Consider the following 16,847-nt stretch of genomic DNA (forward strand, 5'->3'; position numbering starts at 1 on the left):
GTCCCAGTAGGTGGGCAGGTGAAGGGCCATGCCTAGGAAGGCTCCGCCACTAACTCAACTTTATAAGATTCGATTTTCTCTCCCTTAAAGATTGGAAGTGAATATGAAGAGACTTTAAAGCCATCATCAGTTGTGGGTACCTCTTCCACTTCTTATACTTCACACAGCCAGAGGAAGGAAACATCAGCCACGAGATACAGTGACCACAGTTCCACTTCCTCAGCTCTGACACAAGTTAATGCTGCTCCTTTGGGAAGGACAGAAGAATTTCCTCCTCCCCCACCCAACATACTTCAAGCTCCACTAGATGTGACAGCATTTTCCCAGTCCCCTGAACTCCCCAGCCCTCCTAGAATACCACCAGTCCCCAAAGAATTATATTCCAAGCAAAGAAATTTGTATGAATTAAACCGTTTATATAAACACATCCATCCAGAGTTAAGAAAAAACTTAGAAAAAGATTATATCAGTGAGGTTTCTGAGATCGTCTCTAGTCAAGTGAACCCAGGGAGCTCAGTTTCAGCAGATGTGCAGCAAGCCCGGTATGTTTTTGAACATACGAATGACACTTCTCAAAAAGGTCTGAACTCAGAAAGAGAACACTTGGAGTGGGATGAAATTCTGAAGGGAGAGGTGCAGTCCATGAGATGGATCTTTGAGAATCAGCCATTAGATTCCATCAATAATGGCTCTCCAGATGAAGATAGCATCTCCAAGGGCATTGCTGATCAAGAAATCATTGCTGGTGGTGATGTGAAATATACCACATGGATGTTTGAAACCCAACCCATAGATACACTGGGGGATCATTCTTCTGGCACTGAAGGAAATGCAGAGAAAATTCCTGAGCTAGCCAGAGGAGATGTCCGCACAGCCCGCTGGATGTTTGAAACAAAGCCATTAGACTCACTGAATAAAATGCATCAAAGTCAAGAAGAATCAAGAGTAACTGCCATAAAGGACATAACTGGGGGGGATGTCAAGACTGTGAGATACATGTTTGAAACTCAACATCTGGATCAACTTGGACAGCTTCACTCAGTAGATGAGGTGCACCTGCTGCAGCTCAGATCTGAGCTCAAAGAAATTAAGGGAAATGTTAAGAGAAGCATAAAATGTTTTGAAACTCAACCATTGTACGTTATCAGAGATGGTTTAGGTCAAATGCTAGAAATTAAAACTGTTCACAGAGAAGATGTTGAAAAGGGAGATGTGAGAACAGCACGTTGGATGTTTGAAACACAGCCCTTGGACACAATTAACAAGGAGATCACAGAAATTAAAGTTGTCCGAGGAATATCCATGGAAGAAAATGTCAAAGGCGGAGTGAGTAGGGCAAAGTGGTTATTTGAAACTCAACCTTTGGAGAAAATCAATGAAGAGTCAGAAGTCACCATTGAAAAGGAAACAATCATAGGTACAGATGTCTCTAGAAAGTGTTGGATGTTTGAAACACAGCCATTAGACATTCTAAAAGAAGTTCCTGATGCAGACCCTCTAAGATCTGAAGAGATAATAGGGGGTGATGTACAAACTATGAAGCATGTCTTTGAAACCCTTCCAACAGAGGCTTTAAAAGCTAGCCCAGATGTAGGAAAACTTCAAAAAATTACTGCTTCTGAAGAAGAAAAGGGGGATGTTAGACACCAAAAATGGATTTTCGAAACCCAACCTCTGGAAGAGATTAGAGAAGATAAGAAAGAGTATATACGAACAGTGAAACTTGAAGAAGTGGACAGAGGAGATGTAAGGAATTACACTCATATCTTTGAATCTAACAATTTAATTACATTTGATGCATCACACAAAATAGAAGTGGAAGGGGTCACAAGGGGCGCTGTTGAGTTAAATAAATCCCTCTTTGAAACAACACCACTATATGCCATTCAAGATCCCCTTGGAAAATACCATCAAGTAAAGACAGTCCAGCAAGAAGAAATCCTGAGAGGGGATGTAAGAAGCTGTCTGTGGCTTTTTGAAACTAGGCCCATTGACCAGTTTGATGAAAGCATTCATAAGTTTCAGATAATCAGAGGAATATCTGCTCAAGAAATACAGACTGGAAATGTGAAATCTGCTAAATGGCTGTTTGAAACCCAACCTCTTGATTCAATTAAATATTTTAGCAACCTGGAAGACATAGAAAGTAAAACTGAACAAGCTACAGATATTGTCAAAGGGGATGTCAAAACCTGTAGATGGCTTTTTGAAACCCAGCCAATGGAGTCTCTGTATGAAAAAGTTTCATTAATGACCGGCAGTGAAGAAATTCAAAAGGGAGACGTCAAAGCCTGTACTTGGCTCTTTGAAACTCAGCCACTTGATGCCATAAGAGATGGCTCTGAAACAACAGTCAAGCTGCAAACTGTAAAACGAGAGGAAATCCATGGTGGGGATGTTCGAACAGCATGTTTTCTTTTTGAGACAGAAAATTTGGACAGCATACAGGGAGAAGAAGGAAAGGAAATCAAGGCCGTAGAAATGGACATCCAAGCTGGGGATGTCTCTGGCATGCGGCATAAATTTGAAAATCAGTCCTTAGATTCTATTAGTTCCAGTTCAGAGGAAGTTTTGAAAAAGATCAAAACCCTAAAGGCTGAAGATATTCAGAAAGGCAATGTTTTAAATTGTAGGTGGCTTTTTGAAAATCAACCCATTGATATGATAAAAGAAAGCCAAGACAGTGAATTAGTTAAGACAGTGACAGACATACAAGGTGGAGATGTAAGAAAGGGGTGCTTTATTTTTGAGACTTTTTCTTTAGATGAGATTAAAGAGGAATCTGACTTTATCAGCACCAAGAAAACAATTACTGACGAAGTAATAAAGGGTGATGTAAAAAGCTACAGAATGCTCTTTGAAACCCAGCCACTCTATGCAATTCAAGATCGAGAAGGGTTTTATCATGAAGTGACAACAGTTAAAAAGGAAGAAGTAATTCACGGAGATGTACGAGGGACAAGGTGGCTTTTTGAAACAAAACCATTAGACTCAATTAATGAATCGGAGACTGTGTATGTTATTAAATCTGTCACACAAGAAGCCATTCAGAAGGGAGATGTTAGTTCTGTCAGATACAGATTTGAAACCCAGCCACTGGATCAGATTTCAAAAGAACCACATGATATTGTGCCCACTGTAGACTACATTCAAGGTGGGGATGTAAAGACAAGTAAAAAATTCTTTGAGTCTGAAAATTTGGATAAGAATACTTATGTAAGAACTGTGAGTGTCAATGAAATACAAAAGGGTAATGTTAAAACATCTACTTGGCTATTTGAGACTCATACTCTAGATGAGCTGAGAGGAGACAGGTCAGAATATGAAAATATCAAAACAGTCACCCAGGAAGAGATGCAGAAAGGGGACGTTAAGCAGGCAGTATGGCTTTTTGAAAATCAAACTTTGGATTCTATTAACGAAGCAGACGAAAGCATCACAAAAATCACCAAGGAAGAAATCCCTCCTTCTGATGTCAAGACAACGACATGGCTCTTTGAAACTACACCCCTTCATAAATTTACTGAAAACAGGGTAGAAAAGGTGGAAATTATTGGCAAGAGCATTAAAGAAACCTTAGAAGAACTCTACTCTCAAAAAGTTATTGAGGCTCCTGGCATCATTATTGAAGCTGATGAAGTTGGAGATGTTCGGATGGCAAAATACAAGCTAATGAATCAAGCATCTCCTGAGATACAGAAAGAAGAGATTATCAGGGTTGATCTCAGAAATATAATGGTGAACCTACTTTCCAAAAAAGACTGTACAAAAAGAGAGATTTTGGTTAGTGAAGAAGAGAAGGGACATGTTAATTTGACCAAAACTCAATTATTAAACAGATCAACAGAATTTCATGCTGAAAAAGAAGAGATAGTGAGTGGTGATGTACAACAAGCAATAAAAAACTTGTTCTCTGAGCAAAACTCTGTAAAGAAAGGCATTTTAATTCAGGAAGATGAAAGGGGAGATATTAACATGACTATCTATTGTCTTCTCCATGAAAATACTAGTGACACAATTGAGCGTGAAGAAGTAATAGGGGGCGATGTAAAACGTACCATTCATAATTTGCTGTCTTCCATATCAAACAATAAAATAACTGAAAGGGCTAAAATTGATGCCTCTGAGAGGGGAAATGTTCAGTTTTTCACAACATGCATAGAAACTGGAGCTTTGGATTATCTCAAACAACTCCAGACAGGGTCAAATGAAACACTGACAGCTATGAAACAAGAAAAGGAGGAAGAAATAATTGGTGGTGATGTAGAAGGCACCAAATTGTTATTAAAGAAAAGACGATCTCAAGTTGAACGTACTGTTAGTGAAACTGACATCATCCCAGGAGATGTGCACAATACAGTTAAGGTTTTTATGACGGCACCCCAGAGTACATCTTGCATGATACCCAAAGAAGAAATTATAAGAGGTGATTTGAAGTCAACCCTAAATTCCCTCAGCCAGGCCGTAAGTCAGAAAACAGTGGCTAAAACGGAAGAAATTTTAAAAGGTGACATGCTGGCCACACTCAAGTCACTTAAAGAATCAAGCCAAAAATGGAAAGAATCTAAACAGCCTGATGCCATCCCTGGGGATATTGAGAAAGCTATTGAATGCCTTGAAAAGACAGCAAACACAAGGACGGAAATCCTGAAAAAGGAGCTTATCCTAGATGACCTTGAAGCATCATTAAGGAGTCTGAAAGAAGCACAAAGAGCTTTCAAAGAGGTAGATAAAAAAAGTATAATCAAAGAAGATGTGAAGTCTGTGATGGGAGGATCTGAAAAAGAGGAGAAAACAGAGATTCATCAGGTAGCTGTCGAGAGGGACAAAAAAAGTGTTCTTCAGCCAAGACCAGGACCATTTGAGCCAGCGGCCAGGTGGCAAGGGGGAACAGACATTCTCAATCAAACTGCAGGCAAATCGTGTCATGGGAATTTCACAGAAGAAAGAACTGAGGTTAATCTTTCAAAAGCCCCCAAAGGCACTGTAAAGATTGTCGCAGATCGTGAACAAAACAATAATGCTGTTGAGAAAAACCTTAGAAGGCTATCTAATTCACCCCACAAAGCTATTAAAAATGTATTGGAATCAGGAGACAGAATGGGTATCTGGACTGATAACACAACAGAGCAACATCTTAGGGATGAACATGTGAGCAGACAATTGGCTTCAACAATGTCAGTTAGGGAAAATTCCAAAACCAAGGAATCAGAGGCAGTGAGAGAACAAAAGAAGGATGCTGTCTTTAACTCTTTTCAGTCTATTGAGAAAACAACTGGAAAGCAACAGACTCAAACTTGCGACCTAAGGAATGACCACAAGAAGATTGAGGCTTTCCCTGTCAAGAGTCCTAAAAATACCAACATCACTAACATACCAACAGATGCACAAAGCTCTAAGCCCAGTTTAACCCAGGGTCCAGTCAACAAGATGACTGGAAAAGCATATGATGTTTCAGGGGACTTTAAGAAACAGACTTTGTTAAAGCAAGAAACGCAATATTCTAATAAAGATATAAAGAAAAAGAACATGAACCCTCAGCCAGTGCAGCAGACTTTGCCTGTGGATCAAGATATGTCAAATGTAACAGAAGTGAAAGTCTCCCAAAAAAGCCACAATAAATTTAAGGCAACTGACAAAAAGCAGACTGATATTCATCTGAGGAGCCAGGACTTTCTAATGAAGACAAATACTTCCACAGATTTAAAAATGGCAATGGAAATGTCCTTTAATCCAATGAACTTTAACCCTGAAAATAATGCTAAAGAAAGTGAATTCCCTCTTCCACCTCCATCTCCACCACCTCCTCCACCATCCAATGCATCGTCAGAAATTGAATTTCCTCTTCCTCCTCCACCTCCTTTGATGATGTTGCCCGAACAAAATGCATTTCCTCCCTCACTGTCCACAGAGAAGATAAAGGCTGAATTTGAAAATTTTCCATGCCTCCCTCTTCCTCCACCACCAGAAGATGAGAAATCTGAAAGAGAATGTCTATCCATGTTTCCACCACCCCCTCCTCCTCTAACTCCATCTCTAAAGCCAGCACATCTCCTTTCCTCCTCTGTTCAAGAAAAGCACAGTGGAGCATTCATACAACATTCCCAAGAAGAAGCCTCAAGCTCTCAAGCTAAAATCATAACAGGAAAATCAAGAGGACGTTTGCCACCTCCCACACTCCCCAAACCCAAATTTTCCAAGCAGATAGATAATAAAAAGAATCACAGTTCCTCAAAAGAAGAATTGGAAAGTTCCCTGCCAGATTTGGAATATAAAATTACTCCCTCAAAGGATCAGAAAAGAGTAATAATGGCAACTAGCAGTGAACACATAGAGACAAAGCAGAACACATCGAGAAAAAGTCTTGATAAAGGAAAACAATTATCTATGGACTCTACAAGGTCACTGTCCCAGATGGCTCCAGAAATTTCACTGCCTAAGGCAAAACTGGTAGCGCCTCTCGTCAAGTCTCATTCATTTCCAGCAGATGTGGGACAGCAAAGTCCAAAACCTTACATGAGAAAATTTAAGACGCCTTTAATGATTGCTGAAGAAAAATACAGACAACAAAGAGAAGAGCTTGAAAAACAGAAACAGGAGAGTTCTTGCTACAACATAGTCAAAACAGAAAGCCAAAATAAAAAAGTATCAGAGTTTGGAAAGGAAGTCCTGTTACAAAAAACAAAGGAAGAGGGTGCCCTACATGGAATGGATTCACAGGTCACTGTAGCCCAAACCAACCTGGTATCTCAAAGTCTTTCTCAAGTACCAGGAGTGTGTGCTGATAACCAGCTTTCCACATCAGCAGTGACAGTCACAGCCAAGAGGCTCCAACATGTTCCAGCAGCCTCAGAGGACAAAGATAGCATGAAAAAGGAAGTTTTACAGAGCACAAGGGACATGATCCAGTCTAAATCAGCTTGTGAAACAAAACAGAGTCACCAAGAATGTAGTACACAGCAAACACAGCAGAAGAAGTATCTGGAACAATTGCACCTGCCCCAAAGCAAACCAGTTTCCCCAACTTTCAAAGTTAAAACCATCACACTTCCAACACTAGATCATAAGTTAAATGAAACAAACCACAGCTATGCAAGCCATAAAAAGCAATCTGAAGCTGATGTTCAAACCACTACCAAACAACAGTACCAGGAAACTGAGAAAACTGAAGCAAGCACTGAATACAGCCATAAACAATCTGTGACTGAAAAGTATCACCAGTTACCTAAGAAAGAGAAAAGAGTAACAATAAAATTGCCTATGGAATCCACAGGGGAAAGCCATGAAAGTAAGCTCAATATAGTTCAAGAGAAGAAAAGAGAATTTAGAGAATCTGAGAGTGAGAAACTTTCAGGAAGTGAGGAAACAATTCAAGGACCACCAATGACCAGTCCAAAGAGAGAGAGACTAACAGTTGAAACAAAACAAGAACATTTGAATAAATCAGCCCAGAAGATAGTCGAACAAAAGGTTACTGGTACACATCTTGATTCACAGACTCAGAATTTTCAGCAAACACAAATAGGGACTTCTGAAAGTCAAGTTGAATGTAAAAAATTGCCCCAGTCATATAATAATCTGCAGGAAGAAAAATGTCTTGGCGTCAAGGGCATACAACAGAAACAAGTCTTTTCTAGTACTAAAGATTCAAAGCAAGAGATTACACAGAACAAATCTTCAGTTTCCTCTGTGAAAGAATCCCAGCAGGATGATGGAAAATGTGCTGTAAATATATTGGAATTCTTGAGAAAACGTGAAGAACTACAACAGATTTTGTCTAGGGTAAAACAGTTTGAAGCGGAGCCAGACAAAAATGGCCTTAAAACATTTCAGATGCTGTTAAATGTTAGTCCAGCATGGCTATTAAGTGAGGAAAAAAGAGAATATGGAGTTCGCATTGCTATGGAGAATAACGTAGAAAAAATCAAAGAAGAAATAACACACATTAAAAGTCAGGCAGAGGATATGCTTGTGTCCTGTGAAAATGTAATTCAAACAGCCATGATATCCTCCAAAGCAGGAAAGCAGAGAAATAAAGCTACTAGTCTTAATGAAACAGTATCCAAAGTGTCTGATGCTAATGTCAACTATAATAAAAACACTGAGCAAAAAGAAAGCACAATTGTAGAAAAAACAGAGCATCACCAAGTAGCAACTCATCAGGAAGAAACTGCTCATCATCATGTGAAAACCCATCAGCAAATTAAACTAGATGATACCAAGGTTTCTCTTGCCTCGTTAAAAACACGCCCACCATCACCGACTTTCATAACTATCGAGTCTACCGCCCGGCGAACAGAAACCTCTACTAAGGGTGAGCTTTCTCAGTCCCCTAAAAAGGACAGCTTTGCTGAGCCGTCACCAAGGCCTGTGCCACAGCCACCTAGAATTCACGGAGCAAATGCCTCCCCGTCTCCACCCCGGAGTGGCTCTGAGCAACTTGTCAAACTCAAAGACACCACTGCAAAGTTATCCAGAGGGACCGTCCCATGTTCGTCAGTAACCCCGGTCCCCATAGTAGAGAAGAGGTCTGAGATCATCACATCTCCTGCCACACTTCGCCGTCAAATTAAGATAGAGGCTCGAGGTAGGGATTCTCCACCTACAATCACAATACCTATAAGTGTCAATCATGTTGATAGTGGTTCCTTCAGAGACTCAATGGAAGCTCAAGAGGAAGTTAGGAAAGTAGAGAAAAGGGCGACTTACGTTCACAAAGACGGAGTAAATTCCACTAAGGGCTTAGTGCCAGATACCGAGAGTTTTGATGCAGTTGAAATCATCCGCAAAGTCGATGGACCCCGCCTGTCAGAGCACGCGCAGAGATACGAAGCCGCCAACCGGACTGTTCAGATGGCTGAGAATTTCATGAATGACCATGAAAATGAAATAAACAAATGGTTCAGGGGATTTGAGGAGGGTCCAGTTTTTGAAGCAAAGTCAAATAGAAGAGTTTATGCAAATGGAGAGGCAAACCATAATATAAAACAAGAAAGTCACTCATTTTGTAAGGAGGAATTTGGATTAACGTCTTTAGAAAATAGTAGCTTTACGAGCTTTTCTCGCAACCATCCAAGAGAGCTGCAAGAAACGATTCCTGTGAAGCATCCCAGCAGCTCTGAAACAAGGTCTCTAGGTGAACATTTCTCAGGTGTGGATGCATTCGAGAGTCAAGTTGTTGGGTCGAAGATGACAGTCTCTTCGTCACACAGCTCAGAAGCTGGAAGGTCTGGCTTTGACTTCAAGCATGCCCCACCAACCTATGAGGATGTCATCGCTGGCCATATTTTAGATGTTTCTGACTCACCTAAAGAACTCAGGAGGAATTTTCAAGAGACATGGCAGGAGAGTGAGAGAGTTTTTAAAAACCTGGGATATGCAGCCTCAGATGCTTTGGCAACTGAGATGAAAACCACCTTCCAAGAGGAAGCTGCATTTATACACGGTAAATGAGCTTGCCAAATGTGAAGTAACATTAACCCATTTAAAGGCACGTGTTCCATTACTAAGACCACTTGCAGTTGAAAGAGTACATGGAAAGAACTAAACAGCGTAACCTAAAACTAACAGCTTTCCCTGCTTGTTGATATCCTTTCTTTTACAATGCTTGCTTTTATTACGTTCTCTTTACAAAAGCATTCAATATGATTCACCCACACTGTGTGAGAATAACAAATACTACTCTATCGATTACTGAGACCTGTATTTGTCAAAGTATATGAGGCTTTGGATAAAGCAGCAGGTATAATAATAATTGTTATTATGATATTATTAATTATTATATGTAACACTATACTTATTAGTAATTGTATGCTATTTGCACATTATGAATATTTCTTATTTAAAGTATTTTATCTACATGTTTAAGACAATATTAGATAATATCCCTTGATCTACTATTGACATATTTTTAACTGCCGGACTTAAATGGTGTTTGCATTTGAATTCAGTACAGCCTGGTAATAATCCAAGAAACAATTTACAGTCTTCACATGTACTTTAAGGATTTTTATTGATTGGAATCTCTCACAAAAGTGTAGGTATGGAATTAGACCTTTTCTATATTAATTATTGTTACTGAGTTGGATGGAATTAGCTTTCTCTAATGTCCCTCATTTTTTTCCCTGTAAGTGATTTTTTTTTTTACCTTTTCAAAACCCCAAATGATAGCTCAATTGGCCTTATTCACAGATGAACATGGACAATACACTTGAAAATGTGACTGTATTTGGAAAGAGGGATATTTAAAACATATGAACTTAGTACATATTTCTTAAAATCCAGAGAGCAGCTCATTTCTTTGTATTTTTCTACTTTTTATAATTGATGAGGCTTCACAATAAAAAATTAACATAATTAGGGTAGTGCATTCTTTTAGACAGACTGAAAGAAATAGCAAGCTTAAAAATTAAAACTGCTGAAAAAAATAATTATGCCTCTATCATATTTGCAACATATGTGTCTAGTTTATCAGGTTAATATGATTTCTTAATGTACTTGCTTCTTACATAATTAAGCAAAGCTGTCTAATTAATTTCAAAAGCTCAGTTTCTGTTAAGATAACTAAAAATGTAAAAAACACAAGGAAACTTGTATTAAATATAGAAATGTGTCTCCCAGATTTCTCAGTAGCCCAAATTGAGCATGAAAGCATTAACATGTATGTATTTATTTGTATAAAGAACATTAAGCCTGTATGCTTTTGTATATAACTACTATGAAAGCTTAGTTATTCTCACAGGGTCATTGTTAGGATCAAAACAATGCTACAGTGAAAGTTCCAGGCCGGGTTTGAACTACTACGCGAACACTGGTTAGTGGCATTCCCAGCAGCAAGTGACTGTAGGTAGAGCAAGGGAAGAGTAGGAAGGTTCTGAGAGACTGATGTAAGAATCTCCAAAGCCTTAAAATCTAAAGCTGTTTAGATTGGGGACAAATGGCCTTGAACGTTTCAATGTATTTAGGAGTCTCATTGTCTTAAAGTTGAGAATTGGTGTCATAGAGTCGACACTAAGTCATCAAGAAAATATTTAAACAAATATAATATCATCTGAAAAAGATATGTACATATTTTAGAAAAATCTCTCCAGAATGCTTTCAAAACAAAAACTTTAGATCAAGTTAGGTGTAAACCTTCACGTATATGGAAAGTTCAGTTATATAGAATGATACATGCTCTCAGGGCTCCTCACGGCTGAGTTTCCTGTATATTCTTTTTAATGTAGTAAGATTCATGAACACATCATGTATGTCTAATAATAAATAATAAAAGTCAACTTTCACAATGTAGAAATAGTAGAGACACCAGAGTAAGGTTGATGGTAGCAGAGCCTCAAACCTTGATGTTAGGATGCCCTGCGTTCAGAGGAGCAGCATTCAGAACATTAGTCTTAGAGCTTTCTACTTAACTGCATGGCCAGGTAACATGCTGTTGTCGTTTGTTTTGTTATCCTTTGTTTTGTAAAACAATGTGACTGAAGACAGAATTGCATGAGCTTTTATAAATTTTTAATTTTAGAAGCTGCAACTCCAAGACAAAGAGACATGTATACTTTGTCAAAAGACCGTTTATCCAATGGAGTGCCTAGTAGCAGACAAGCAGAGTTTTCATAAGTCCTGCTTCCGATGCCACCACTGCAACAGTAAGCTGAGGTAAAATGTTTTTGTGTTCTGGGGCACAAAGATTCACAGAGCCTGCAGAGTACTTATAACATTGCATGTCTCAAAAATGGCATTCTCCAGCTCTTGCTGCCATCAGTTAAGGCAACAGCAAGAGGGGATGAGGTCATGTTCTGTTCTGTGTTGCTCAGGAGGGCTGTGACCATTTTCCTTTTGATATTTTGCTTTCTTAAATCCAGAAGGATCCCTTTGTCCAAACATGGAGACCACATAAATAAGAAAAATCAAGAGTTCTTCTCACCACCATCACCACAACCACCAACCTGCCCCAATGCCATGCTTCGTAATGTGGGGAGGATCATCTTTCTGAAATGCAAATCTGAGCTCACTACCCTGTTTAAAACATATAATGGCTTCCTTGATCCAAAACATTTGCATCTATTTTTCTTTGTTTTTGTTTGTTTGTTTGTTTTTACTTTCTTTTGAGGGGAGGGGAGGTAATTCGGTTTATTTGTTTATTTTTTAATGTTGATACTGGGATTGAACCCAAGGACCTTGTGCATGCTAAGTACATACTCTACCACTGAGCTATACCCTCCCCCCCAAAAAATTAGCATCTTCATATGACTTAAAAGGAAGTTCTGTCCCTTCTCTTCTCCTAACACCCCTTCCACCCTTGCACATTATTTTTCATGAAGACAATTTCTTTCAGTTCCTCAGAATCATTACTTTTCTATGTCACATCTGGCTGGCCCAAAATATTATTGCTGCTCCTTGGATTTTTCCCTTGCCTCTCCCTCAGCTCTCAGTCCTGCTAATATCCACTCATTCTTCTGAGGAGACCTGCTTTAACCTCCATATATGGATCACAGCATCCTGTGTGCTTTCCTCATTCATAACACATCTAAAGTAATTATCGCTGGCTGTAGGAAATGTGTTAATGTTTGTCTTGCGAACACCTAGTAAAGGCTGATGTATAATAAGGACTCAAAAATCTGTATTTCATGACTGACATTTTAAAAAATCACTGTAGAAAACCCCACAAATACAGAAAGCCAAGCAAAGCAAATGTGTGGCTCAATAAATTGTTATACAGTGAACACTTTGTAACTACTATCAAGGTCAAGAAATACAACATTGCTAGCCATTCCAGAAACTCCTTCTTTGCTCGGCCCTACCCAAACACAACCCGTCTCTTCCCTGTGAGTAAATAGTATCCTTTGTAATAATTGCTCCCTTGCATTTTTATAGTTTCATTTATCCAAATGTGCTTTCTTAAATACTGTACTTTAGTTTTGTTCTTTAAAAAAAAAAACTTTGATGTATCTTTTAAGTCTTTTTAATCTATAGGCTTTCTATCTATTCCTTTCATTCTTTACAGTTTATTTTTTGAAGGACTCAGGATATTGAACTGTAGAGTTTCCCACAGTCTGGAATTGCAGATCAGGTGCTCCTTTACCCTCTGTATTTTTGCCAAAGTGTCAGCTTAATCTACATTCTAGTTTAAACTAAGATTTGATTCCTTTTGCAAGAACATCGGGAGGGTTGATAAGAATATACTAAGCACGTTATGTCTGCTCTTCTCTTGTTTTATGATCATAGATATTGAAGCTTAATATGTATATCCATTAAATTGAGGTTTGCAAAATGTTGATATTCTTTAGTTCATTATTTCTTTTTCATTATTAGTTAGAGTATTTTTACAGGAGATGCTTCCCCTCATCTACTATTGGTTACACAGTAGTACAATTGGTAGAGGAAAGGAAGAATAATACGTTATTCTTTCCCTTTATTTACCAGTTTTGTCAATGTATCAATTATTTATTTAACAATTTAATGTAATGATTTCTTATTGCCTAGAGGTTACCACTTTTAAAATATTTAAATTCGTTATAAACTCATAGATTTACACATTTGATTGTCTTTAATCAGATGCAATTATCATCATTACAGAAACTCAAATTATTCTATCCCTGGCCAGCAGAAGCCACTTCAGGTTGTCTCCTGAGTCTTTTTGGCAAGGCCTTAGTAATCTTGGATAGCTTCTTCATTATCTGATAGGACTAGATATTCCATGCTCATCTTGGACATTTACTGGCCCAGATCTGGAATCAGTCATTTCTCTAAGCCTTAGTTTTCTTTAGTGAGAAATGACATTTCAAGACTACAATCTTGATGCTCTTACTACTGGGTTGGTCACTGTTTCTAAGCTTTTTTTAGTATTAAGAACTTGTAAATGTTTACATATAAAGACAAAATGTATCATGAATTCACAATGATGTTTCCAAATTGAATTCAAAATTGCATTGCTTTTGCCTAGTTTCTTCTCTATTACATCCATATCTCCTTTCTCCCACTTCAGGATTTCTGGTTTTCAAGGACAAAGGAAATTTTAAAAATTTAGAATATCCCATATTCATTTGGACAACGGTTTTGAAATGATAAAACTATTGCCACTGCTAATTTGATTATTAAAGTATTAAAAATTGCATTTGCTCCCCTGATCACCGACACCTCATTTGTAAAAACGGTTGTACTTTGTCTTCTGTCATATTACGTAGCCATTGCATGCCATATTATCACCTCTTTGCCTTCATTTCATCTTAGTTTATAGGTAATTATTTAATGTTTACCATCAATCTTTATGTTGATGTTTCTATGGTAATTCTGGTTGTTCAAGCTTATTTTCAAGTAGATTTCTCAGAAAGCTCATGGAAACTATATTCCTAGAGTCCTTTCATGCTAATAACAATTTGTGATCTTTACAATGGAAGATCGATCTTGCTGAAAGTAAAATCCTTGGCTTACATTTTCTTTCATTGAGTATCTTAAATCCATTATTTCGTTTTCTTCTGGTATGAAGTGTCTGAAATGTCTGATAATCTAATTTTCTTTCCCTTGCATCATACACTTTTTTTTTCCTTTTTAGATACACAAAGATTTTTTTTCTTTTTATTAAAAGTCTAGTAATCTTATTAGACTGCTCCTTGGTGTTGGTCATTCTGGATCAATAGTGTCAGTTTTCCACTGTGTTCTTTCAATATGTAATTTCATACTTTTTTATGTCAGAAAACTTTCCTTAAATTACATCTTTTTTAGTAGTTAATTTGTTTCATTACTTCATTTCTTCTTTGGGAACTCTTATTATCTCTCAAATCCTTATCTCTTTTACCATTTATGATTATACATTTTCATCTTTTTATTTTCCTATTTCTCTTAAGATTCTTTCTGTTAATTTGCTATTGTATTTCTTTTAGTTTAGTTTTTATTGCTTACATGTCTGCATTTTTCCTTTTATTTTTTTCCTGCTATCTGACACTTTGTTTATTACTTTTCCTAATTAAAATTCATGCTGTTGTTTCAGGTCTTTTATCATTTTCTTAAGGTCTTTTAGCTCATTTTGAAATAGTAGGTTAAAATTTTGATATTTTGAAAACATGTTTTTCTAACATGTTTTCATTGTCTCCAGTGATGTTATAATGCTCCTTACCCTTATTCTTCTAATAACTTTGCATGATATCTGGCCTTCATACTTTTCTGTTACTCACTTGTATATAGAATTAGTTTTCCCAAATCTTAGAAAGAAGCAAAATTCAAGATAGTTTTCCCAACTTCACAGAACTACCTCTTCTAGTTTTCGTATACTGTTCCAAAAGCTATGATGTCTTGATTTGGGGGATTTCCTGCCTTGGTTCCTCTTCCTCGTGTTGACTGGGGCCTTCTTTTCCATTTCTGTCATCACTACCCAACTGAATTCTGATTCTACTCCCATATTTGTTTTTCTCAGTGTGGAGGTCTTTTTCTAAGAGGGGAATCTCAGTGGGTCAGTTTTGAGTTTGACTTCTCTAGCCTCTTCAGTCTTTCCTACCACAGGACCTTTGCACTCACTGGCTGTTGGAAAGGGCAAAACCTCTCCCAATTTCAGCTGCTGTTCTCTGGTTAGCATGTGACATTTTCCAGGAAGTGTTGGTTGGCTATTTTGTGGTTTCATATTTTCAGGTCCATCAGACACCTTCCTTGCTCCCTCTGCTCTCACCCATATAGATGCAACTATCATGCTAGTCTTGTGGCTGTTGCTGGTTTGTCCTTACCTCCTTATATTTTGAGGTTGATGGGGATACCTTGTCACTTAGTTTTGTTGTAATTTTATCCATGGGTTTTAAGTTTTGATCTGCTTTTAGGTGGAGATTCAGAGATATTTAAAAATGCTGCTGCTGCCTTTGACTAAATTTGATTTTAATTTTAACAGGCACCCTATTTGTTGATCTCTCCAATGAGACCAGATAAAAAATTGCATAGGCAAGCTTTCCAATTCATTCAAAATTCAGTTAACACGGAAGTTCAAATAGGTGATTTTTGCATGTATGCTAATCAGGATTTATTGAAAACTGCAACCCCTCACATAAATCACTGAGTTAGCACAGATTTAGCCCTATCATTTTACACCATCTATAACTACATATGCATTACACTCTAATACCTATTAAACCAATACCTGATGTACAGCATGAAATTCTAAATACTGCAAGACAAGTATCATGTAGGGTATTAGTGGTAACTATTATCTAACAGAAACGTTCAATTAATAAGCACATTCCTATTGCCAGTAAGTTAATCGTACTGAATCTCTGACTCATTCTTGAAATAATTAATTCTCAAATTCCCTATGAATTTGCAGTGTATATATAGAATGTTAAAAGAATTTTTTTTTGTTTTTGGCAGTTTGGGAAATTATGCATCACTTCATGGACAAATATATTGTAAACCTCACTTTAAACAACTTTTCAAATCTAAAGGAAATTATGATGAGGGTTTTGGACACAAACAGCATAAAGATCGATGGAATTGCAAAACTCAAAGCAGCTCAGTTGACTTTACTCCTAATGAAGAACCAAATATGTGTAAAAACAGTGCGGAAAACACCCCCATGCTTGGAGAGCTTAATAAGCATTTAGATGCTGATAACAGTGAAGGGCAAAGGGATGATTTGAGAAAATGTGGTGAGAGGGGAAAATTAAAAATCATTTGGCCCCCTTCCAGGGAGATGCCTAAGAAAACACTCCCCCTTGAGGGAGAGCTCAAAGTGAGTAAACCTAAATGGCCGCCAGAAATGACAACCCCTACATCTGCTGCATTTAAAAGTGACTCGTTGATAGAACACATGAAAACTCTGGAAAATAAACTACAAGAACAGAATAACATGTCTTTCCTGCAGCCATACCTGCAGT

At 37.7% G+C, this 16,847-nt stretch overlaps 1 protein-coding gene across 1 annotated transcript in view; it reads left to right on the forward strand.

Moving 5' to 3' along the window:
- The window catches only part of XIRP2 (xin actin binding repeat containing 2), a 67,573-nt gene extending 51,168 nt beyond the window's left edge, over nt 1-16,405 (forward strand). Inside the window, exons 7-9 of the mRNA XM_010982467.3 lie at nt 91-9,445; nt 11,519-11,652; nt 16,342-16,405. Of these exons, the coding sequence (XP_010980769.3) occupies nt 91-9,445; nt 11,519-11,613 (9,450 nt within the window). The 3' untranslated portion in view covers nt 11,614-11,652; nt 16,342-16,405. The remainder of the gene's footprint in view (nt 1-90; nt 9,446-11,518; nt 11,653-16,341) is intronic.
- Nucleotides 16,406-16,847: the final 442 nt, after the last annotated feature.

The sequence above is a fragment of the Camelus dromedarius genome, chromosome 4 (genome assembly GCF_036321535.1).
Source record: "Camelus dromedarius isolate mCamDro1 chromosome 4, mCamDro1.pat, whole genome shotgun sequence".
Lineage (NCBI taxonomy): Eukaryota > Metazoa > Chordata > Mammalia > Artiodactyla > Camelidae > Camelus > Camelus dromedarius.